Source organism: Neovison vison, chromosome 2, assembly GCF_020171115.1.
Source record: "Neovison vison isolate M4711 chromosome 2, ASM_NN_V1, whole genome shotgun sequence".
Classification (NCBI taxonomy): Eukaryota; Metazoa; Chordata; class Mammalia; order Carnivora; family Mustelidae; genus Neogale; species Neogale vison.
The window spans coordinates 3,754,923-3,777,830 of NC_058092.1; the positions used below are offsets into that span (position 1 = coordinate 3,754,923).

General features: G+C 59.8%; 1 protein-coding gene across 6 annotated transcripts in view; it reads left to right on the top strand.

Moving 5' to 3' along the window:
• KCNAB2 (potassium voltage-gated channel subfamily A regulatory beta subunit 2) overlaps positions 1-22,908 on the top strand; it is an 80,564-nt gene that overhangs the window by 10,054 nt on the left and 47,602 nt on the right. For 2 of the 6 annotated variants that reach the window (XM_044237007.1, XM_044237009.1), the window contains exons 1-2: positions 11,912-12,101; positions 19,922-20,050. The exons of 1 other annotated variant lie outside the window; for it this stretch is intronic. In XM_044237007.1, the coding sequence (XP_044092942.1) occupies positions 19,974-20,050 (77 nt within the window). In that variant the 5' untranslated portion in view covers positions 11,912-12,101; positions 19,922-19,973. Of the gene's footprint in view, positions 1-11,909; positions 12,102-19,921; positions 20,051-21,154; positions 21,197-22,908 lie in introns of those variants that run through there. 3 more of the 6 variants (XM_044237004.1, XM_044237008.1, XM_044237005.1) reach the window with 3 other exon arrangements.

Sequence of the window (22,908 nt, forward strand, 5' to 3'; positions counted from 1 at the left end):
CTGGCTGCTTCCGCTTCTGCGGGCAGAGACGTGGGCTCTCTCCACGTTCCTCACCCACGAGCACTTTCCCGAACGGAGCAACAGTCACTACGAGCGGCCTCGTTGTATCTCATGGTTTCCCTGTCATTCACTTACATTTCCTTAGGGACTTGGGCAGCTGTAGGGAGGTGTGTGTACCTCTGAGTTCATTGGCTCCCCTACTACATTTTGTAGGTAGGACTTCTGAGTCCCGGGCTATGGACCTGAATTACCCCAGTTGTGGGCCCAGAAGACTGTGCCGTGGACCCCAGTAGTAGCAACAGCCCAGTAGAGTAGCTTCATCACAACCTCGCCAGCAATGAGTATTTTCATTAAAAAAAATGTTTTCCTGTTCATTGTGATCGCAAAGGTCTCTGTGCCTGGTGGCTGTCTTCTGCATAGCTTTTTTGATTCAGCAGAGCCTCTAATGGATGGGGTGGGGTAAAGCTGGCTTTCAGACTGCTGGTGTGGGGTGCATGGGCAAGATATTAATCTTTCATGCCTCCATCATGCGGCCCTGGGATGCAATCCTCTTTGGAACCGTTTGTTATTTATTCTTACAGTCCCCGGGAGAGCAGGGAAAGCCCCAGGAGCCCGCTCACAGGTGCTCGTGCGGGAGAGCTGCAGAGATAGCCCTCAGACCCCCTCCTCCCCACTAAGGTGTGGAAATAAGCCAGGGCTGGGGACACAGGGCTCCAGCCTCCCCCTACCCCCTCCAGTAAAGGGGCTCCTCCCCTGAGAGAAGGCCGACCCTCTGCCTCCCATCCAGCCCGCTGACGTTGCAGCGTTTAAGAGGTTAGGCAGGTACGTTAGTTCCCTAGCGCCTCCCGAACAAATCACCAGCAACTGTGCAGCTAGAAACAGCCGTGTGGATTCTCCCCCAGTTCTGGAGGCTAGAAGTCTGAAATCAAGGTGTGGGCAGGGCTGGTTCCCTTTGGAGGCTCCGGCCTGCTCAGGCCTCTCCCCCAGTTCCTGGTACTGCTGGCGATCCTCCGTGTCCTCTGGTGTATGGACCTGTCACCTACCTCCCCCTTCATGTCCCCTTCCCTCCCTGTCGGCGGCTTCTTCTCTTCTTATAAGGACACTTGTCATTGGATTCAGGGCTCTCCCTCCACCCCCACCAATCAGGGTGACCCCATCACTGGGTCCTTACCTTAATTACATCTGCAAAGACCCTTTTACCATCTAAGGTCATAGTCACTGGTCCTAGGGACTGGTAGTTCGACGCAGAGAACCCCCTCCAGAGGGTTCTGTGACTTTCTTTCTGGTTAGCCATTTATTTTCCCGTTGGCAAGGACTATTCATCAAGTCTGATGCCAGAGTAGGGGTAAGCGGTATCGTGTCAAAGGCCCACAGTTACACCCAGAGTGGGGCTCTGCGCTCTCGGGTGTGGGGTCCCCCAGCCACAGCTGCCGACGTACTTGAAGGCCGACCACCCGTCCCGGTGCAGTGGCTCAGCAGCCTAGAGAGGGCGTGGGAGCTCGCTGGAGGGTGACAGGGGGAACAGGTAAGACAGGGCGTGTGTCCCCTGGAGGGTGGATGGGAGGCACTCGGGATGCTAGCCTGTGCCTCCCCCGGCAGGGGCAGGTTTGTGCTACAGGCCTGAGGGGGCCCCAGCTTAGTCAGACGTGCTGCTGGGCCCGCATTCTCCTCAGCCTTCTGACTGCCCTCTGCACCTGGAGCCAGGGTCTGTCCCCCCAGCTGCCAAGGGCAGCAACCGAAATACGTCTAAAGTGTGAGGGCAAGAGCTACCGCCCAGGGATCCAGCATGTGTGCAGTCAGTGTGGACAGCCAGCCAGAGCTCTGCCAGGCCCCATGCGAAGCACCAGGGAAGGGGCCCTTGCTGGACATGATGACCAGAACATCCCAGTGCGGGGCTGGCCAGGAGTAGGCAGTTCCCATCCCCACAGCCCAGGACAGGCCTTCCCTCCTCACCCCCTATGACCATGTTGCTGCAGAAACCCAAATTAGCCATCAAGACAGCAACACCCCCGCTCCCCAGTGGGCCCCCTGCCCGGTCGCTGCATGGGGAATCACCCCCCACTGCAGGTGGGGTCATGCAGGGCTCTGGAGAGGAAGCGAGAGACCCCAGCCACACCTGGGGGAGGGCCCCGTGTCCAGGGACTGCTTGGTAGTACAAGACTACAGCAGTGTGGCCACTGCCTGTGGACAGACTGTCTCCGAGATGGCAGATCTGGGAACACCAGGATGTGGGCCTCTGCCCTCCTCCCATCCTGGGGTGTAAGTAGTTAAAAGCCACCCCTCTCCCCAGGAAGCTTGGAGCAGCTCCATCCACGCGTGGAGCTGGGCCACCTCGGCTCCCTCCTGTGTCAGCTGCTCTGCCTGCTGAGTCAGGCTCTGGGACGTGGTGATGAGTGATGAGGCCTGTAATCATAGGCAGGCTTGCTGGTTTTCTTCCCGTCCCTGGAACTCTCTGTTTTCCTGCCTTGGCTCAGCCAGGACTCTGGTCAATCATTTGCAAGCGGAGACAGCATTTATGCTTTCTGGATGTCCCAGAATGAGCAGGGGAAGCCAGGCTCTCCCCCAGGGACACTCTTGCCATCACAGGGGGCTGGGGGGGAAAAGGGGGAGGTGGCAAGCCCCTTGGTTCATTGATTACCCCACGCGCCAGCCAGGTACTCCCATCACTGCAGACACAACATGGGGCGGCAGTGGCCACAGGGTACCCCCAGCTCAGTGCAGCCTGAGGATGCTGCCTGGGGTCCCCCAGGATTGCCCACCCCAGAGGGAGCGGCTCCCTCACCCAGCATTCCCCCCTTGTGCCAGTGAGGAGGGAATCCTGGAGGTGAGCCACTAAGATCTGCAGATTTTCTACTCAGTGTGAAGGGCAGGGCTTGGGGTTCACGAGGGAAATGCTCTGCTAGTCTAGTCCTGCTGCAGGAAGCCGCACCCCCCAGCCCCAGGCCAGCACCAGGGACAGATCCCCCTCACTCCCTCTCCATGATCTGTAAGAACCTCTTATCTCTGAAGGACCAGACCCACTGGGGCAAAAAATGCTCCTGCCCATGTGTCACGCTGTGTGTGACCCTTCTCTCCCCTTGAGCCATGGAGGAGGGGTGGCCCCTTGGGGACTCAGGCCTTGGGTTGCCAGTGGGGAGATGTTTGTGGCCTTGACCATGGCCTAGCTCCCCAGAGGGAGGCACTGGGGCAGCCCTGCCAATTCCTTTGGGAGGGGCTGTGTCAAGAGCTGTAAAGACAGGAACTTGGCCGTGGCCAGGGCCCAGAGGGAAGACAGCAAAAGTGCCCCTGGGGACATTGCCACCCTGGGGAGGTAGGAACTGGTCCAGCCCCCATGCCCTCTCCAGAAGTATGGGACATGCTCTCTGCCCCTGAGTTGGTTTGAAATGTGCTGTAGCTGGATGTTCACGTACCCTGAAGATAAGCCCGAGGGTCTCGGTGGCATTGTGTGGCTCTCCAGTCCTTCCGGTCCCCCAGCACCCCCATGGGGGTCCGGGACTCTTGGCTTTCACCTTCCCTGTTGGCATCTGCTTCTTAGAACAACAAGAGGCTGCCCAAGGGGTAGCCGGAGACAGCAAGTGCCTTCCGTACGTGGGAAGCTCAGCACTGCTCACCTGGCCAGAGTGGGGGTGGGCATCTGGCCTTCACCAGCATCTCGATGTGCATAAGTACAGCAGACCAGGGGGCCACTTGGCCGGTAGGTGCAGTGGGCCTGCATGTGGGCCTGCGTGTGTGTCTGCATATGTGCCCGTGTGCGTATGCACACATATCCCTTCATGTGTGCTTCCCGTGCCTAGACATCCTGCCCCCCAGAGCGTCCTACCAGGGATGGCCTGGAACATACCGTCCACTGGGGTTCTGGTCTCTCCCCAGATTCTCTTGATACACTTCCTATAAGAGGAAACCCTGATGCCCTTCCACAAAAGGGGATGTAAAATTAGTTTCAAAGGAAAGCAAGAACTGTGTGATGGACATTTGCCCTGGGGTTCTGCTCTGTAGTCTTCCCGCCTTTTCCTGGGATCGCTGGGGTGAGATCTTGCCAGGTTGTCAAGGACACACTCCCACACTCTGCTCTCTGTCTGTCTGTCTGTCTGCCTTCGGCAAGATTTCCCGTGCTGCGGTCACTGGCCTTCCATCTTTGGATTTGGGTCGTGCGTGCACACTACCAGCCCTATTTCTGAGTTAATGTTTTTTCTTTTAGTCAGTTGAAGTTATTTTCTTAAATAAGCTTCTTTTGGAATGACGCTTCCTTGCTGCACCTGTAACGAAGAGAAATGCAGCGTCACTCGTCCTCATTCAGAGGTGCCTAGAGGACAAGTGGGTAGATATCGGGTTCAAGAACCTTCTCCTGTGGGACCAGGCACGTCCATGCCTGAGGGGTTGTGGGGTGAGCCTTTGCGTGTCTTTGACGAGTCAGGGGCGTGGCTCCTGTCCCTCCCGCGTGGCTCCTGTCCCTCCCGCTGCAGTCATCCCCATCTTCCTGGCCACAGGCAGGCTGTTCATGTTCACAGGGGCCGCTCAGGTGAATATGAGAAATGGGAAGGCCTTGGGGCTTCAGACCTGTATGTTCATTCCCTCCTTGGATTTAGGCTGGGGGTGGGGGCAGTTGGGAGAGGGTGTCCAGAGGCTGGGCTGGCATTCGAGTGCTGAAGGCGTAAACGAGAAAGCTACAGAAATCATGGTGGTTTCTGGAGCAAAATGGCATGAGGTTGCATTCCAAGTGCTGGCTTTGCAGTTTGGCAGGCCTGTCCTAGCTCTCTGCCCCTGAGTTATGGGACTCTAGGCAGGTCCCTTATAAAGTACAGATGGGAGGCACCTGGGTGGCTCAAGTGGTTAAGTATCCAGTTCTAGATTAAGGCTCAGGTCATGACCTTGGCACCATGAGATCGAGCCCCATGTCAGACTCCAGGCTCAACATGAAGTCTGCTGGAGATTCTCGTTCTCCCTCTGCCCCTCCCCCTCGCTCATGCTCTCTCTCTCTCTCTCAAATGAATAAATATTTTTTAAAAAAGATGCAGATGGTGACAGGAGTTAGGAATGGAAAGTGCAAACTCCCTCCTCACTGTCTCCCACCTCCAGGGTAACTCTGAAAATACTGTGGGGCGATCTGTCTAGGCCTGGGAACTGGCCTCTGCATTGGACCCTGAGGCTGGTGAAGACCCGGGCAGATGGGGAAATGTAGCCATCCCCCAAGGCAACAGCAGGAACACAGACAGGACTGCCATGGGCATGAGTGAAGAGATAAGCAGGTGTGCCCAAGGTCAAGTGTGCAGGGAAAAAATGCAGGCAGTGGGCCCAAGATCCAGTATCCAGGAAAAAGTTGCAGGCAGGTCCCAGATCAGGTGTGCAGGAGACCCAGAGAAGAGGAAGCTGGAAAAGGAGACAGGGCTGGCCATGAGTGGTTCAGCATGCTGAGCTGAGGGGCTTGGACCTGATGCTGAAGGCCCTGGGCAGCCACTGTGGGCTTTTGAGATAGACCCATGGGTGAGCAGTAGAAATGGGACTCTGGTGACAGGTAGATGGCTGTAATCCAGGCAGGAATTCCAAAGACCAGCAATGGGAATGGGCAAGAGAGGGAATGTTCCAGGGATACCCAGGTGGACAGAGCCAACAGACAGCTGAGAGGATGAACCTAGGCCACAGGCAGAGAGACGGGGAGGCACCGCCAGCTGTGGGGCTCGTGGGCCTGAAGCTCAGAGGGGGCCAAAGACCTGCCCTGGAGGTCTTTCGGGGGAAGTTTCCATGAGCAGAACAGGGAAAGCAAGAATGCGTGGAGGAAGAGCCAGGCTGGGGTGGAGGAGGCGCAGACGGAGGTGGTGCAGGTGGAGGAGGTGCAGGTGATGGAGGCGCAGGTGGAGGTGGTGGAGGCGGAGGAGGCACAGGTGGAGGTGGCGCAGGTGATGGAGGCGCAGGTGGAGATGGTGGAGGAGGCGCAGGTGATGGAGGCGCAGGTGGAGGAGGCGCAGGCGGAGGAGGCGCAGGTGGAGGTGGTGCAGGTGATGGCGGCACTGGTAACAAAGTGTGTGTGCACATATGTGTGTACACAGGTCTCTATGCATGTGTGTGCGTGCCGCTGAGGTGCCTGCCTGTCCACATGCTTCAGGAACCTGGCGTGGGTCTCCAGACCTGGTGGACACTTGAGTCAGGCTCGAGCTGGAGATCCCACTCAGGGCCCATGCGGGCCGGCCTGGCACACAGTGCAGGCCCTTGGAGGAGGCCCCCGATGCCGCCTCTCCCCCGGAGCAGCCGCCGCAAGATGACCTGCTCCCTCTGCCCCTCACCGCTCTGCGTGGCTCAGCCTCTGGAGGAGTCTGTGTTGACGAGAAGGAAAGCACCACCTGTCCAGAGTTGCGTGACACACTCATTCATTCGGCAAAGGTCCTATCCCAGCACAGGGCTTCCACCCACTCCCGGCACTGGGGGCTCAGCGTCTATTTGGGGGGCAGTCACGAGCTCTGAAGGAAACCGTATGCCGGCATGATGGACAGGACACTTTGGAGAGAGTCTCCAGGACCATGTTCCTATAAATGTGACTTTGGAGCAGAGACACAAAGGAAGAGCATCCCTGGTGGAGGGACCACATGTACAAAGGCCCTGTGGTAGAAGACAGGAAACTGCTCTGGCCCAGGCCTGGGAAGGAGCCACAGGAGTGGAACACCATCAGCCTCTCACCTGGGTGTCCGTGGGCACCTTGGAACCAATGCCACCAGCATGCAGCTCTAGGACTCCCCCAACCTGCTGCTCCCACCAGTTCCCCCAGCTTGAGAACTGGCGCCTCTTCTCCAGGAACCCAGGGTCACCCCACACACACATCCACCCTCCAGCCAGACTTTTGGTCTTGGCCTCCTGACTCCACCAGCCACTGGCTGCCTCCTCCACCCTGGCCCTGGGCTCTCTGGCTCGCAACTGCGTCGTTCTGTGGCCTCCTGATGGGAGCCCTGCCCCTGCCTTAGGCTGCTCCCCGGTCCTCCTCACCGCACCGCCCAGAGACCTTGGAAAGCATCGGTGAGCTGGCTCTCCAGAGAAGGCCTCTGGTTGCCCCTCTGGTGCTGGTGGCTCACGGGGCTGTTTCAGAGGAGGCATTCCCACTACTGCTACTTCCTGGGTGACTGTGGGCAGGCCCACTGAGATGCCCCGGCCTCAGTTTCCTCAGCTGGCATCATTGGCTAGCCATATGGTACCACCCTCCTGGGGCAGGGGGGCTGAGACTGAGTGAATGAATGCAAGAGAGCCCTGAGTCGCCCACAGCTCTCACTGGTCACCACGAAATGATGTGGCCTGGGACTGCTGCTCAGGTGGCTTCTTGTACCCACACCACCAAGACGACCCTTGGATGTCCCTGGACCCCCGTCCATTCCAAGTCCAGCTTCAGGGCAGGACCCTGAAGGTCCCAGCCTTTTGCCCAGGACGGGACGGGTCACTATGTCCAAGAGAGTGAAGGGTGCCGTTGCTCTGCTGCTGCTGTCACAAGACAGAGGCCGAGGGCCGGAGCAAGAGGGCAGGCCGCGTCACTGTGCAGGCCACTCTGCAGGTGCGTCGGCCCATCTGCACTCATCATGAGGCAACACAAGCAGGGTTTAAAAATACTAAGCCTATTGCATTTCAGCGCAGGAGCGAGAGAGAGAACGTACAGCCTGTATGAGCAACTCAAATCAAAAATAAATGAGGCAAAAAGAGTCACCAAAAATAGTACAGCATAGGAGGCAGCAGCCCGCGTCCCTCGGCCAGCTGTCCCTGGCGAGCGGCATCACAGAGCGGCCGGGAGCCCGGCTTCCCATGTTTATTCCGGAACAGATTAATCAGGCCTGCGATCCGATGACAGATGAGAATTCCGGGCAAAGTCAAAGCCAGATAATGGCTCCAGGCACACAGGGCCTCTGTGCGTCCTCCCCTCGGCGCTGGCACCCCTGCCGAGCAGTGGGCCAGGCCGCGGGGTCAAGTCTGCCCTTCCTGACCCAGAATGCGCCCGCAGAAGGGCGGGCCCCGGCTCCCTGCAAAGCCGAGCTGCCAGCGCCGTAGACCTTGTGAGGGTCCGTACCTTTAGTCCTGATTTCATCACGGTGAATGCCACCTTTTTGTTTAATGTCCCAGATCAGAGTTTTACAAACTGCTCCAGCCCACCACCTGTTTTTATAAATAAAGTTTTATCGGAACACAGCTTTCCCGTTCATTCACATCCTAGTGCTAGTTGCCTTCGCACAGCTTTGCAAAGACAGACCGACTGGCCCACCAAGCCTAAAATACAGGCTCTCTGGCCCCAAGCTGCCCGCGCTTGTGGTCTCTCTCTCACCCGGGACGCTTCTCATCATATGCCCGAGCACCCTGGGCGAGTGGCCCATCCGCCTACAGCCGACCGTCGGTGGCAGGGTTTTGTTAGGTGCTGTGTCTGTGCTGATGTTGGCTTAGGGTTTTAGAGGTGTTGTTTGGGGAAGGAAAAAAAAAAAAAGATTCTGCAATAATTAGGTTGGGCTCTCCAAGGTGAGGAGCAAGGTTCGGGCAGGCCTGTCTGCATCACACAACTAGACTCAGACCCCACTATGGAAAGAGAACACGCAGGACCCTGAGGGACCTTGCACTACTGGGCAGGAGGGGTCCCTTTCCCTGTGACGCTGTCTGGGTCTGGGCTCTGCAAACCTTCTCTACAGAGGTCTGGAGAGCAAACATTTCAGGACCGCAGGTGACACGGTCTCTGTCGGAACTCCCCTGCTCTGCCACGTAGCATGAAAGCGTTCGTGGACAAACGCAGTGCTGAATTCATGTGTTAAGCGCGCCCCCCCCCGCCCCAGTGTCGTGGTATCTGGAGGCGGGGCCTTTGGGAGGTGACTAGGATTCAATGAGGTCGTGAAGGTGGAACCCCCTGATGGGACCAATGCCCTTATAAGATGCTGGTGAGACCCCAGCAAGCTCACTGTCTACCACCCGAAGACACAGCAAGAGGCCTGGCTGGGGACCAGAACTCAGGCCCTGAATGTCCTGCACCTTGATCTTGGAATTCCAGCTTCCAGAAGTGCGAGAAAGAGCTGTCTGTTGCCTCTACCCCCTGTCCGGTCCCTGGCATCTTGCTACGGCAGCCAGAGCAGACCAAGACAACAAATGACCATGGCTCTGTGCCAGTAAAGCTTTATTTGTGGACACTGAAATCTGAATTTTATATAATTTCCATTTCCATGAAATATTCTTCCTTTGTTTTTCTTCCAACCCATTTAAAAATGTGAAAACCACTCGGAACTCACAGGCCACGCAAACCCAGGTGATGGGCTGGATCAGGCCCACAGAGCCTTGCCAAACCCTGTCCCAGAGCAAGGAGAGGGCCTCCTTTCCTCCCTCGCTGCTGCCCACAGCCCGGATGCTTCTCTTAGTTCCATGTGCCTTGAGGGCACATGCTTCTTTCCTGGAGGGAGCCCGCTCCGTTCTCCGGGTGATCCCGAAGGATGTCAGCAGAGCAAACTGAAGGACATGACCTTGGAGTTGATGTTCCAGAAGGAGGCCATACCCAGGGTGGCCAGTTAAGTGCCGAGGCTCTGAAGTCAGGCCCTCAAGCATCCCATCTCTGCCCTTGCACTTGCCCACTGGCAGACTCGGGCCCAGTGTCCTCGCCAGCACGATGGAGTCACCCAGCTGCCTTTAAGGTTCTGTGAGGGTTCTGTGTGATGGCCAAGCATGTGCCATGACGTTGGCCCCAATTACATTTATGAAGTCAGAAGGCTCGTGGGGAAACATCGAAAGATGTGGCGGGTGAGGGATGCCAGGTGTGTCTGCCGTGAGTCACAGACACTGCATTTCTTCGTCTCCAGGGAGCAGAAGTGGGCCTAGTGGGTCTAGTTACAAGGACGCGATTTCAAATCAACACAAAAAGGATCTTTTCCATCATTCGAGTTGTCCCCAGGGGACTCGTCTGCTCGGAGTTCCCCGTGGGTGGAGATTTGGGGGAACACCAGCGTGGGGATCTCGCAGAGGGAACTGGAGTCTCCATCACCCTGGAACTGAGCCTCCGCCCCGACTCTGGGAGAGTCTGGGATGCGAGAGACCCGTTCTGCTACCCCTGGGGAACCTGCCTCTCTCCAGGGTTCTGGCCCGAAGGAACACCAGTTAAACCAAGGCAGCACCTGCCCCTTACGTTGTGGAAGTACCCAGAACCACTGTGAGGCTCCCTCTTCACGGGAGAGTATTTTTGGTGCTCCCAGGACCGGTCTGGTTTCGATGTTGTTCTGTGGTTGAGTCGCGGGGGGCACTATCCCACCAGGGCCTTTGCGGTGCCGCCTCCTGCCCCCCAATCCTGCCGGAGGCTCCCCCGAGCCTCCAACATTACTCCTGCTGCAAATGGAGGCAGAACCTGGTGGGCAGCCTCCTCCATGGGATAGAATGTTCTAGAAGACTCTACCCCTTTCCATCAGGAAAGCAAACCTTTCCTGGAAGCCCCACCTCCAGGGCTCTGCCAGTGGACTGTCCCAGGCCCCCCTCGCCAGAAGGCAGTTCAGGAAGTGAAGCTCCCGAGCAGTGGTCGGGCCAGTCAGCAACCCTATCACCGTGTTCATTGGTCCGGCTTGAATGTGGGGCTCAGACTCATGGGCCCGGAGAGGAGCCGCCCCTGGACTCAGTGGGCATGTCTAAGGCTGCTCCTATTTCGTCGTCCCCTGCCTTCCACATCTGAGGTACAGGCGGGACAGACACTTAGGGCCAGGGATGACGCTGAGCTATGAGGCAGCTTCCCTGCGTCTGGAAGGCAGTGAGGCTGCAGATGTGCCTGTCGTTCGGGAAGTTCCATGTTCGCCTGCTGGCGGGAGATCTGTGGGGTTTTTTTTAGATTTTATTTATTTGACAGAGAGAGAGATCACAAGCTGGCAGAGAGGCAGGCAGAGAGGCAGGCAGAGGGGGCCGGGGAAGCAGGCTCCCTGCAGAGCAGAGAGCCCAGTGCGGGGCTCGATCCCAGGACCCTGAAATTATGACCTGAGCCGAAGGCAGAGGCTTAACCCACTGAGCCACCCGGGCGCCCTGAGATCTGTGATTTAAGAACTAAGTGTCTCCACGCAAGTACAGCCCTGCCCGACCCTGCTTCGCTTCCGAGACCACACGAGACCGGGCGCGTTCAGGGTGGTAAGACCGAGCGCCCCAAGCTGATGACTCCTCCCTTCTCCCTTCTCCTCCCCATCACCTCGTCTGTGTCCTAAACCTGATGGGGACCCTTAGCAGCACCCCCGATCTGCTGGCTGACTCCCTGCCGAGACTTAACAGCCCTGCGCCCGCCCCTGGGGAAGAGGGAGCCTGCTCCTCTTCCCAGGACCGTGGGTAAGGGGCTGGCTGGGGCTGCACCTCAGCAGAGCACAGGGGGAGGGGACTGCTCTGTCTAGGTCCTGCGTTGGCCTCCCTCTCCTCCAGCTGAGGGTCCTCCCCGGGAAGGAAGGGCAGAGCAGGCAGAGGCTGGAGGGAGATGGTCCCCTCCCAGCTGACCTCCCAGTCCGCCCCACCCACACACCACTCACCGGCACCTGCTGCGTGTCCTCGCACAGCGCTGGGACCTAGGAGAGGAGACGGGTGAGGGAGAGCCCCACAGGGCTCAGACAGAGCAGAGCTCTGAGTCTCTCTGCCCTGGGTTTGAATTCTAGCCGTGGGCCTGACCGTTGACCCTCTGTGTCATCATCTATAGACTGAGGGGAGCAGCAGGACCTCTTGGAGGGCTTGGGGACACAGGTGAAAGGCCTACAGCCCGGCACTGGCAGAAAGCTGGGGCCAAGAAGCAGGACCCCTGTGACATCACCAGGGCTGGCTGCACATCTGTCCCTCTCCCTCCCCGAGAAAGGACCCCACTATTAGCCTGTGGGTGTCCACCTCATGTTCCGGAGGGAGGGGACACACCCGTGTGCTTCCCCTTCTCACAGCCCCTGCCCTTCCCCCCCCCCCCGAGAAGTCGCTATACCATCAAGAAGATTGGGGTGTCGGGGGGCCTCCCTCCGGCACGCCTGGGAGTGGAGGCCACACCCCAGCACCTCCGGGGGCCCCCCCGGCTTGCCAGGCATCCTCCCACACGCGCTGCCACCGACTTCCTGGTTCGCCCTGCGGTCCTGCGCCTCGCCTCGCGCACGAAAATGGTCTTCTCTCAGGAGCAGGTACCTGGGGGGTTTCAGGGATCCTGTTCCCTGAGTGGGTTTTGTGCTCGAGGGGGTGGGCACGTCAGCTCCCTGAGCAGGGCTTAGAGCTCCCCTGACAGCCCCGGGGTAATCAGGCCAGCCAGCCCCCCTGGGCCCCGCCGGCACAGGCCTGGCTGCCGCTGGGAGGGGAGCCCACGTGGCCATCTGTCGCAGCAGCTCAGGCCGAGCAGCTACAGGCGTCCTCCTGGCACGGGGACACGGCAGGCCCCCCACAACCAGGCGGCTGCTAGGGCAGGCTGGGGGGGTGCAGGTAGCATCGCAGGCTGGCACCCCGCAGAGGTGTCTAACCGAGACACAGCTCTGCCGGGAGCTGCCGGGGTCTGCTTTCATCCCTGAAGCAACAAGACAGGAGCCGCCTGGAGATCAGAAGCACTGTGGGGCCACCTCTGTCCCGCGGTTGGGGGAGGGGTGCCACCAGCTGTCACGCAACCCCGGCAGGCTCCCGAGGGATCCCTGCCCACCTGCTGTCCCCTGAGCCCCCGGCCAGGGATCTCCCACCTCAGAGTGGAATGTAGTTTCCCAGGCAGAAGGGAGGGTCCCTGCCTTAAAAATAAGTGAGTGGGTCCCCACCCCTCTCTCCTGCAGAGCGGAGTGCAGCGGGCAAAGGGGAGGGCAGCCGGAGGACCCTATGAAGCTCTGTCTTGGAGGGACAGCCTGCGGTCACCACGCGGGGCAGGAGGGCAGGGCTGGTCGGGGAGCTTCCTGCGGCCGAAGGGGCTTCCTCCCCACCCAGAAAAGCTGAGTCCCTTCTGGAGAGCGTTCCCCTCCCCCACTGGCTCTCTTTTCCAGTTTCCTGCCAGGACAGGATATGGGTGCAGGGTGTGGTCATGGTGGGAGCTCAGGGTGCCGGCAGGAGGGCCCGTGAATGTCCCAAGGTGGGCTGGGAGGGCTACAGGGCTTTGCTCAGTGAATGACCGAGGACAGGCCTGTGGCTGCCAAGATGCCGGAGCCCAGAGCACTCAGGGGCTTGTTTCCTGCGTCTTGCCCTGACCGGCTACAGCTCTTAGGCTCCCTCCGCCCAGGCACCCGAGGAGGGCCCTGTTCATGTGTGGTTGAAGGCTCAGGATGGAGCCGGGGTGCCGCTGCCTCCGTGGTCCCAGCTTCCATGTCCTCTCGGGGAGGGAAGGCAGTTGTTCCTAAGGCCAGGGGCCTTTGGCCACGGAGCCTGGCAGGTCCCCATCCGTCACTGTGCACACCCCGAAGGCTTCTGCGTCAGTGGGGAGCCACTCCGCTGGCAGGTGCACGAGAAGTGGGTGTGGATCTGGGTGGGCTGCATGGAGGGAGAGGCATTTCAGTGTTCCTTTGGGAAAGTTGGAATTTGGGGGCCATGATGTTGTTTTTTTAATTGTGGCACTAACGAGACACGAATGGAGCCTCGGCCTGCAAGAGTGTAAGCCTGAGCCGAGCCCGGTGCTGGGCTGGCCTGTTTGTAATCAGGGGACAAGCGTTGGAATGTTGCTTTGAGAAGACTGAAAAATCCTAGTCTGCCATCTTTTCAAGGAGTTGTTGTTGTTGTTGTTTTTTAAGATTTTATTCATTTATTTGACACAGAGACACAGTGAGAGAGGGAACACAAGCAGGGAGAGTGGGAGAGGGAGAAACAGGCTCCCTGCCGAGCAGGGAGCCGGATGTGGGGCTCGATCCCGGGACGCTGGGATCAGGACCTGAGCCAGAGGCAGACAGTTAACGACTGAACCACCCAGGAGCCCCTTTCCAAGAAATTCTAACGGGAACTCCGTGGCTTGGTCCCAGTGCCTCTCCTGCTCCTGCTGTCGGACCATGTGATGTCCACACTGTTGACAGGTCCCCCGGCTCAGAACTTGGAGGAGAGACGGGGGTGTCTCTGCAGCAAGGAGGAGGGTGTCCTGGCCGTCGTGGCCTGCCTGTAGTAATTAGTCACTGCTCTCCCTGCCCCCACCTGAATCTGAGCATGATTCGTTGATGCTCCCCGGGAATGGGCCGGTGGATCTCCCCACTGGCCCCCCGCACCCCACCCCCGCGGCCCAGGGCCACCCCTGCAGGGACCCGGCCTCTCTGCTGACTCCCAAAGGTGACCCCACAGCCAGAGCTGATCCCCCTGTGCACTCAGACTCACAGGCCTTCGGCGGCGGCACTCCCTCCTGTGCCCCGGGGAAGGACTGGGGTTTCGGCGGGCGGCGCCCTGCGTGTGGGGCGGAGAGGAAGCGTGTGTTGCGCAAGCTCCCTTCTGGATCTGGTGGTTTTGAGCGGTTACGCCCCTTCCTGCCTCTCCGTGGGGCGCCCGGCGTGGCTCCTGCAGCTTCAGCCCTGTGACAGGTGGCGGTTTCCTGCCACGCGGTAGTCATAGCGGATCCCGGGCTTTGGCGGGAAGGATTTCCAGCTTTCGAGAAGCCCCAGCTTCTCTCTCTCAACCCCTCCCTCCGGGCGAGACCATCGGCCTTAGCGTGAGAGACCCAGGTGGTGAGGAGGGGGCCCCTGCTCACCTCTGTGTGTGTGAGACCTCTTGACCCCCCAGCCCAGCCACAATCGTAGGAGAGCCCCCACCCCAAGCCAGACCTGCCCGGCCAGGGCAACCCCCAATTCCTGACTTTGCAAAACTGTGTGAGAAATCCTTGTTTCCCATGTGACCCATGGCACATAGCAAGAGAACTCCTACAGTGTTGTAATTCGTAAGAGCTTAGCTCTGTGCGGACGAGCCTTCCAGAACCTTCGCGCTTCCAAGATGATCAGGAATTGGGAGCAGCCGCAGAGGGCCCAGGGAAGACAGTGCCATCTCGACGCCGATGGTGGCTGTGTGTGGCCGGGCACACCTACCAGAGACTCGCCTTCTCTGGGAACGCGGAAGAGAGGAGCAGCCCCTGAGAACGCAGTGGAGAGGCAGCAAGGGAAAGCGGTTGTGGTAGCAAGTCCGAGGACCCCAAACAGTGCTTTTCTGGAAGGTAAAACCCCCATCCAGGAGCAGGCTGGGGCACATCTGTGCAGGGACAACTGCACTCGCCTGTGCCCGTGGTGCAGACAGCCTGGGCCCTGGGCCAGCACCTGCCCTCCGCCAGGACCCGACACAGGAAGACCCCAGCCCGTGGCCCCCACGGTGCGCCCCTGCCGGTGGACACGTCGGGTCCTCCCCAACTCCCTCATCCTGTTTCTCGGATGGAGAAACGGATGCTTAGGAAGGTGGGAAGATTTGCCCGTGGTCATCCGCTAGATCCAAACCCACCTGGGCCTCGCCTCCCTCCCTGACACCTGGAGTGGCCTCCTCAGGGCACCCGACGGGGTGGGCTTGTCATCACACCGGCCCTGGAGGAGGATAGGTCTGTGCATGGTGGCCCTGGCTAGGTTTCATGTCAGAAAGTTACCCAAGGCTCGAAGTGCTAACTTCCCACCAGGAAGTCTGGCAAAAGGTTCCCGCCGCCCTAGTTTTCTTGTGCTCCTGACCCTACCGTGGGGAGACCGCAGGAGGCCTCTTCAGTGACTGGAAGTCCCCCTCACAGCTCACCAGAGTCTGTCTACCTGTGATGAGGGTGGCCCTGAGGTTAAAGCCAGCAGAACATGCCCCCAGGAGGGCAAAGTCACCTTCCACATAACGGTCCTGGTGGCTGGTCCCGCGTCCCACAACGGCCGGCGGTGCCCAGTCCAGGCTGGGTGGCCCTCGCGCGTGCAGCTGTCCTCTCTGGACCGGCGGACTCTCAGGAGAGTGAGCCGAGAGCGGCCGTGCCCACAGGTGGGGCCCCCAGGGCCGAGTCGCCATTGCCAGCCGCCCTTCCCGCAATGACCGAGAGCTAGGATTTACCCAGCATCCTCCCTCCGGAGCACCAAGCGTTTTCGTGTCCTCTCCTCTCCCTCCCGTGAGGAAGTACAGGCCGGCGTTCGTGAGGCTTCGTGCTTGGATTTCTCCGAGAATGACCCAGGTGGCTTGCTCCGGGTCACACACAGACCAAGCGGAAGTGCTGGGGACAGGAGAGCCCAACTGCAGAGCCACAGCCCATCCTCTGAGCCAGTTGTCCCTTCTGGGCCCAGCCGGTTCTCGAGTGGTTTCTGAAGCCACTCCTGGCCTCTCCTGGTTGAACGGTGGCTGCTGCGGAAGTGGGGGCTCGGGGCAGGTCGAAAGAATGCAGTCCCCCTCCCTCCCCTGGCAGGTGGCCAAGGTGACGGCTCCCCAGGGAAAACGAGGTTGTCCTTGTGCCGTGGGCACCAGAGCCCAGCTAGTGCCTCCTGGCTGGGAGCCGGGGAGCTGGCTGCTGGCTCCGAGGGAGCCCAACACTCGGGAGTCCAGGCAAGGCGAGGAGAGGAGTAGGATGTGGCCTTTCCCTGTCCCTGTTGCTGCCCTGAGCACCAGGCGTGGGACAGATAGATCACCACGCCCTGCAGAGGAGACAGAGAGATGCCCACACGGCCGTTGAAGTGATGAGTCTGGGGAGTCTGGGGTCTGGGCCACGATGGGGTCTGGAGATATAATCACAGGGGTTCCGGCGCAATCACACGGGTCAGAGCCAGAAGACGGGTAGAAGTCTGAGGAACCTCTTGAGATGGAAAAGAAAGAAGGCTCAGAGTCAGAGAGGTGAGCCGGGGAAGCCAAGGAGCGTGGCAAGAAGCCGCGGGAGGCAGGAGGAGAGGCTGGACAGCGTGGGTCCCAGCAGCCCCCGGGGGAGGGGGGGGTCAGCCAAACTGTGGGCACCACCAGACTTAGCAACAGGAAGGTCACAGTGACCTTGGCAAGAGTAGCTTCCTCTGAGCAGGGAAGGCAGAATGGAGACTGGCAGGCAAGAAAGGACAACTCTTCTGAGGGATTTTCCTGCGAGAAGGATGGGCAACACAGGGCCGCTGGAGGAGGAAGCGGATCCAAGCTCGAGTGGGGCTGGAGTGGGGTGTGCTCAGGGGGAACGCCGTGGCCGTGGCCGTGGCGGGGTCGTCTGGGTGGCAGCAGCCGGGGAAACAGGATGTTCCAAGAGCTGACGTCGGTCGTGGGGGACGCTGGCCTCTGGTGGCTTCCGTTCCATCGGTGGCGTGGGAGCAGCTCAGCCCCGGGCTGAGAGGCGCCGGGGAAGGCGCCGTCCGGGAGAGCGGGGAGAGCGGCTTCCCACCGGCCACCTGCGGCGGCGAAGGCAGACAGTGTGCTCAGCGCCGCCGTGTGGCACAGACGCAGGACGGTTCGTACCCAAGTGGGCAATTCCAGCAACACACCTTGTTTACAGAGATGGGCCGCAGGCCGGACTGGCTCTGTTGTCGGGTGTCCGCCAGTTCCTGCTCCAGGACCCGCCATCCTCGAAGTGTGGTCCCTGGACCAGAAGCGCCAGCGTCCCCGGGGGGCCCAGTCGGAGATGCAGGTGCTTGGGTGCACCCCACCTCTGCGGAGTCAGAGATTCTAGGTCCCTCCACCGTCTCGAATTCAGATGGAGTCTGTGATCCTGGAAGTCTGGAATTTCAACACCCCTGCGTGCCCATGCTGGGGACTGAGAGCCGCGGGCAGGGCCCCGCGTTGTACAGGTGGCCTCCAGGGCCTGCGCACGGTAGGGCCTCGGCAGACATGCTGTGACCAGTGAACCCACCACCGTCTGACTTACGGTTGAAGACTTCAGGGAACGGCTGGGTTTCATGCCCAGGGACCTGGCCGAGCACACCCCAGGAGCGCCTAACGGGCACAAAGGAGAGGCCCGCCCCACCCTCAAAGCTGAGGGACCCAACACCCCCGGGACTGCGTGACTGAACTCTTTCTGCGGGAAAGGTGTTGGGTCTCGGGTGGGGGGAGTCAGGCTGGTCCATCTGGTGACCGTGACCCTGGTGGGACCCCAGGGTTTGAAAGAAAGGTGACCAGGAGACCTTCAGGGTCTGCCCGGAGCCATGCCACCAGGAAGAGATGCACAGGGCCCTGCGGACAAGGGCCCGGGAGAGGGCAGCCTGGGTTAGGGCACTGCCGCTCGTGAACAGTCCCCCGAGAAGCCCGAAGACTGGGTTCAACATCAGCCGAGAATCCACCACATTTCTTTTGAGGATTTCCGTGTCCTTTCACTTCCTTTTGTCATTTCTTTCTCAATGAGGTTTTTTTTAAAGAATACAACTTTGGGGACCTTCACGGACCCCATCATTTCTGTCATTTCCATGAGGCTGTTACTGTAAGGACTCTGGCTGATGTTCTGTGTCCCCATTTTCCCAGCGTGTTCACACACATGCACACGCCCCTCACTCAGAGGGGAGCTCAGTGAGGAGAGAGACGGAACCCATGCCTTGTACAGAAGCCCCGGCCAAGGGGTGGGGCGTGTCCAGAGGAAACCAGCTTCCTGCCCACGGGAGGTCTTCGTCCTGGAGGGAGGAAGAGTGACGTGAACAAGCCCTCTAGATGGGCATTCAGCAGTGAAGCCCCCCACTGGGGGCAAGCGGGGCTGTATTTTGAACCCAGACCATCCCTTTGCCCATTGGCACAGGGCAAGGTGATTTTGGATCAGGGACCATCACTCTCTTGGGAGCCACATAATCCCGACTGATTCCAAACCCTGTTCTAGGGACAGTGGCAAAACCAACAAAGTTTCTGTCCTGGTGGAGCTGGCCCTCTGGAGAGAGTCAAACCTCACAACTCAGGGACAGATAACAAGACCCTGCTGACCACATGGGACAGCAGACGGGGTGCCTGGAGAGAATCCCAGAGTGCGACCGTCAGGCAGGCTCCCCAGGGAGGCCCAACAATGAGAAGGTCTGTCGGAAGGGTATTCCAGGCAAAAGGAACTGTAAGTGCAAAGGCCCGGTGGCAGGTGTGCACTTGGCCTGTGGGAGAAGGGAAGAAAGGGGTGCATGACCTAATCTCCTTTAGAAGTAATTGCCCCTGGCTGCCAGGGGGAAGCAGGGAGCACAGTCAGGAGACCGACCTGGTGGTTCAAGTGACAGATGATGATGGCTCTCCCTGAGGGTAGCGGGGATTGGGGGGGCAGTAAATGGACCGATGTGTCTGTCGGTACTCATTATCAACTGCTGTGTAAAATATGCCTGCAAACTTAGGGACATAAATCTCTTGGTTTCTGTGGGTCAGGAGTTCAGTTAGGGCTCTGCTACATCTGCTGCCTCGCAAGCCTGCAGCCAAGGGGTTTGGCCAGGGCTGTGGTCTCATCTGAAGGCTCGACAGTGGGAGGAAACTCGGAATTCCAAGTCCACATGGTTTGAAAGATTCCCTTCTCTGTGGGCAGTTACACTGAGGGCCTCCGTTCCCGGCCCCACGGCCCTCTCTGGCTGTGGCAGCTTGCTTCTCAGAGCCAGCAAGGGAGGGAGTCTGCTAGCCAGACAGGAGGCACTGTCTGTGTCGCCTGATCACGGAAGTGATATCCTGTCACCTGTGCCCTGACCTGTAGGGCGGGAGGAGGTAACACCCAGGGGGAGGGCCTGCGTTCCAGGAGCTGGGGTTATCTGAGCAGCTGCCTTCCTGAAAGCTGAACAGTGACACCAGCAAGCCCTGGACTGGGGTGAGGGGAGCTGAAGCGTCGAGGATGAGCCTGGGGGACGGTGGTGCCACTTCCTGGGACAGCAGAGATGGTCCAAAGTTCTCAGCCTCCCGATGCCCCCTGGGGCCAGCAGAGAAGGGCTCTCAGAACCTCAGGAAGGCAGCTGGGAGGCAGGAGAACCTCTTGAAGCACAGGGATGGGAGAGTAGAAATCCCTTACAGAGCTTTGTCTGAGCCCCCATGGGCTGGTCTGTCTGTCTGTCTCACGAGGGACATACAGATGCCCAGCAAACCGGGCCTTCGCTGTCACAGAGCCTCCTGGGCAAACCCAACTGGTCTTTTGAACCACCTCCCCTCTACTCTGCTTCTCCTCCAGAATCTTCCGTCTGTGAAGAAGAGAGCAAGTCAGGACCAGTGAGGCCGGCCCCATGTATCCGGAATCGACCACAGGCTCCCCAGCTCGGCTCTCTCTGCGACAGACGGGCTCCCCCGGCATGATCTACAGGTGATCCCCTGCCCCCGACCCACCCAGGCCAGTCTCAGACTCGGTCTTGCCTCTGAGAAGGGACCCCCGAGGCCAGTCACCAGACCTGGATCCAGAGGGAAGGACCAAGGGAGGCCCACAGGGCTCTGAGGTACAGGTCAGCAAGATCTTTCTCTGAGGGAAGGAACGGAAGCTTTTAAAACCCCAGATTGTCCCGGTGGAGCAGAGCCAGGGTGAGACTCGTCCCCAACTCTTCTGAAGGATTCTGTTGGAGGCGGCAGGCCTGGAAGTGAGGGGCCTCCCCAGCTTCTGTGTCTTTCTTACACACCCCGACTTGTGCAGCCTCCTTTGAGGGAGGCTCAGAGCCTTGCACCGGGGGTGGGGGAAGGAGCGGCCAGCGGCTCTCCAGGCACCCTTGCCTTTCTTCCGTGGAGGCCAGTTCCAAATCCAGCTCTGGGTCTGTCGGTGTGGAGAGCAGCCCCGCCTGAACCACGGGGAGAGAACACAAAGGCGTTGGTCGGTCGGATGACAGCTGCTGCCCCACACAGGGAGCCCAGGATCCAGACAGCCGTGGCCGTCACAAAAGATGGGCCCGGGTGGGACCCCAGGAGCCCAGGAGCCCTTGATGGGTTGGGCCTTCCTCCGTAATCGTGAGGACCTGACCCAGAGCGAGTATCCGTAGAACCCACAGGGAAAGGGGGCGCCCCTCCTTGATCAGAATCCTGAAAAGAACCCCATGGTCCCAGGCAGTCTCGCCAGTGTGTGGGGGGGACGGGCCGCGTCTCAGCTGGAGGGTTCTGTACGGTCATCCTAGAGCATATTTCGTTAAAACCCAGACTGTCGCTCGAGGTTTCCTCGTCTTCGCGCCCCTGCCCCCGCGTGGGAACGAGGCCCGCTCCCGGTGGACCTGCCCGCGTCCACCGAACAGACCGGGCTTCTGCCTCCGCGTGCCACTGGGTGGCGCTGCCGCTGAGCACTTTGTCCCGGGGTGCGCAGGCCGAGCGGGGTGGGGCCCGGCTGTGGGGTGTGGCGGCTGCTTCCCGGGCCTGCACCTCCCTGTGGCTAACGCCCACTGTGGACTCTCTCTCTCTCTCTCCTTTTTCTGTCTTGCACCGCTGTCCGCAGTACTCGGTATGGGAGCCCCAAAAGGCAGCTGCAGTTCTACAGGTAAAAAGCCCCCCGTTCCCCCCACAGCTCGCTCGCGGAAGGCAGGGGTGCAGGCGGGAAGGCCGAGACACCCCAGTAAGACGGGCGCCGGGGTCCTCTGCCGGTGCCCTCCACATTATGTTATGTGCTATCCCGATGCACACCGTGAAGCCGGGATCCTGGTGTGTGCCCCGCTCTGGAATCCGCTTGGATTGGAGCAAAGGGCCTGATCCCTGCTGAGCTCACCCTGATCTGCCTCACACTCTCACCTGTCCGCGGTGGAGGCCGCACGCCTGTTGTCACACGTCTGTTGTCACACGTCTGTTGTCGCGGGTGTGTGCTTCTTGGGTGATCCGGGTCAACGAGGTGGGGGGCAAACCCAGCCATTCTCCCCTTCTCTTTGGGTCTGAGCTGATTTGGGATCAAAGGGGCAGTTCAAGGCCGATACATCCTCGGGGGCGTGGGGCCGCCGTGCGACCTGGGTCGGGGCTGGACCTGCTGGCATTTTCTGGGGCATCTCCCGGGTGGTGGATGGGCACACCACGTTCTTCGGTTCAAGGCTGCGCCCCACAGGTACATGGTCTCGAGGGTCCCTGGCTCACAGCCCAGGCCAAGGCAGGTCAGCCCGCAAAGTCCTCCCGGGCGAGTCCCTTCCTCCTTTGGGAAGCTCAGCGGTGGCGTGGGGAGGCGTGCCACAAAGACATGTGCTTCTCAGGCAGCCTGTAACTGCAGGAATTTATTTCAGCGGACGTTTTCCTCCTGTCGGGAAAGTGTCAATGTTAAGCATGACACAGGTCAGCCCCGGGGCTATGGCGATTCGGTATGGCTCTCGGGAGCAGAGCCCTGGTGTGTCGTCTGTACCTCGGCATTCAGAGCTGGGAGGTCTCCGTCTAGACCGGCTCCCCAGGGCCGTGCCCACATGCTGGTGCAGAGCCGGGAGCCGGTTTTCACCGTTGCATGGGGAGTTGGGTGCTGGAACCGGCAGCCCTTCCCGCAGCCCCAGCACCTGGGAGCATGGCCGTGGGCCTGGGTCCTCGCGCTAATTTCACCTCCCCTTCAGTGCCTCCCATGGGGTCTCACTCCTTCCAGAGAGCCCCGAAGACATGACTGAAATTTTTGCTGGATGAGATTTTACCTGAAATAGAGCGGAAGATGAGATTTTACCTGAACTGGTTAGAGCTGAACTTGGGCTTGCAAAGGCTTTTATAGGATGCCACGTGTGCCATCCCATAGGTGGGATGGCGTCACACGTCAGAACATAGACAAGACATTCGTCCCAGCAGGATTTGACCAATGAGACCAAAGACCCTGGAGGGGAGGAGCGAGATAGCAGGCGGCAGAACGGCAGCCCAGACTGCCAGCCGGAAGGGGCCCCCAGGGCAGGGGCCGAGAACTGTGGGGTATCGCAGAGCTGAAGCCAGAGAAGATCCCACAGCCCTCGCTGGCCCTCAGGGCCCCACAGATCCAACCTATTGTCCACTCCCAGGGAACCCTCTGTCCTGCCCTGAGGCAAGCTCTGTTGGAGAACCGCCCCCGAGACGCACAGACCTCCATCCGGGCCTCCCAGCAGCGCGTACCCCCCCAACCAGGCTCCGGCCATCCCGCCTTTTGTGTCTCCGGTGTGGTTTCTTCTCGTAGACACCCTGTGTCTCTCGCAGGGTCTCTGACGATGACCTCTCATGACATGATACCTTTGTTTAATGTCCCGGGTGCCACTCCCAGGGGGGATGTCC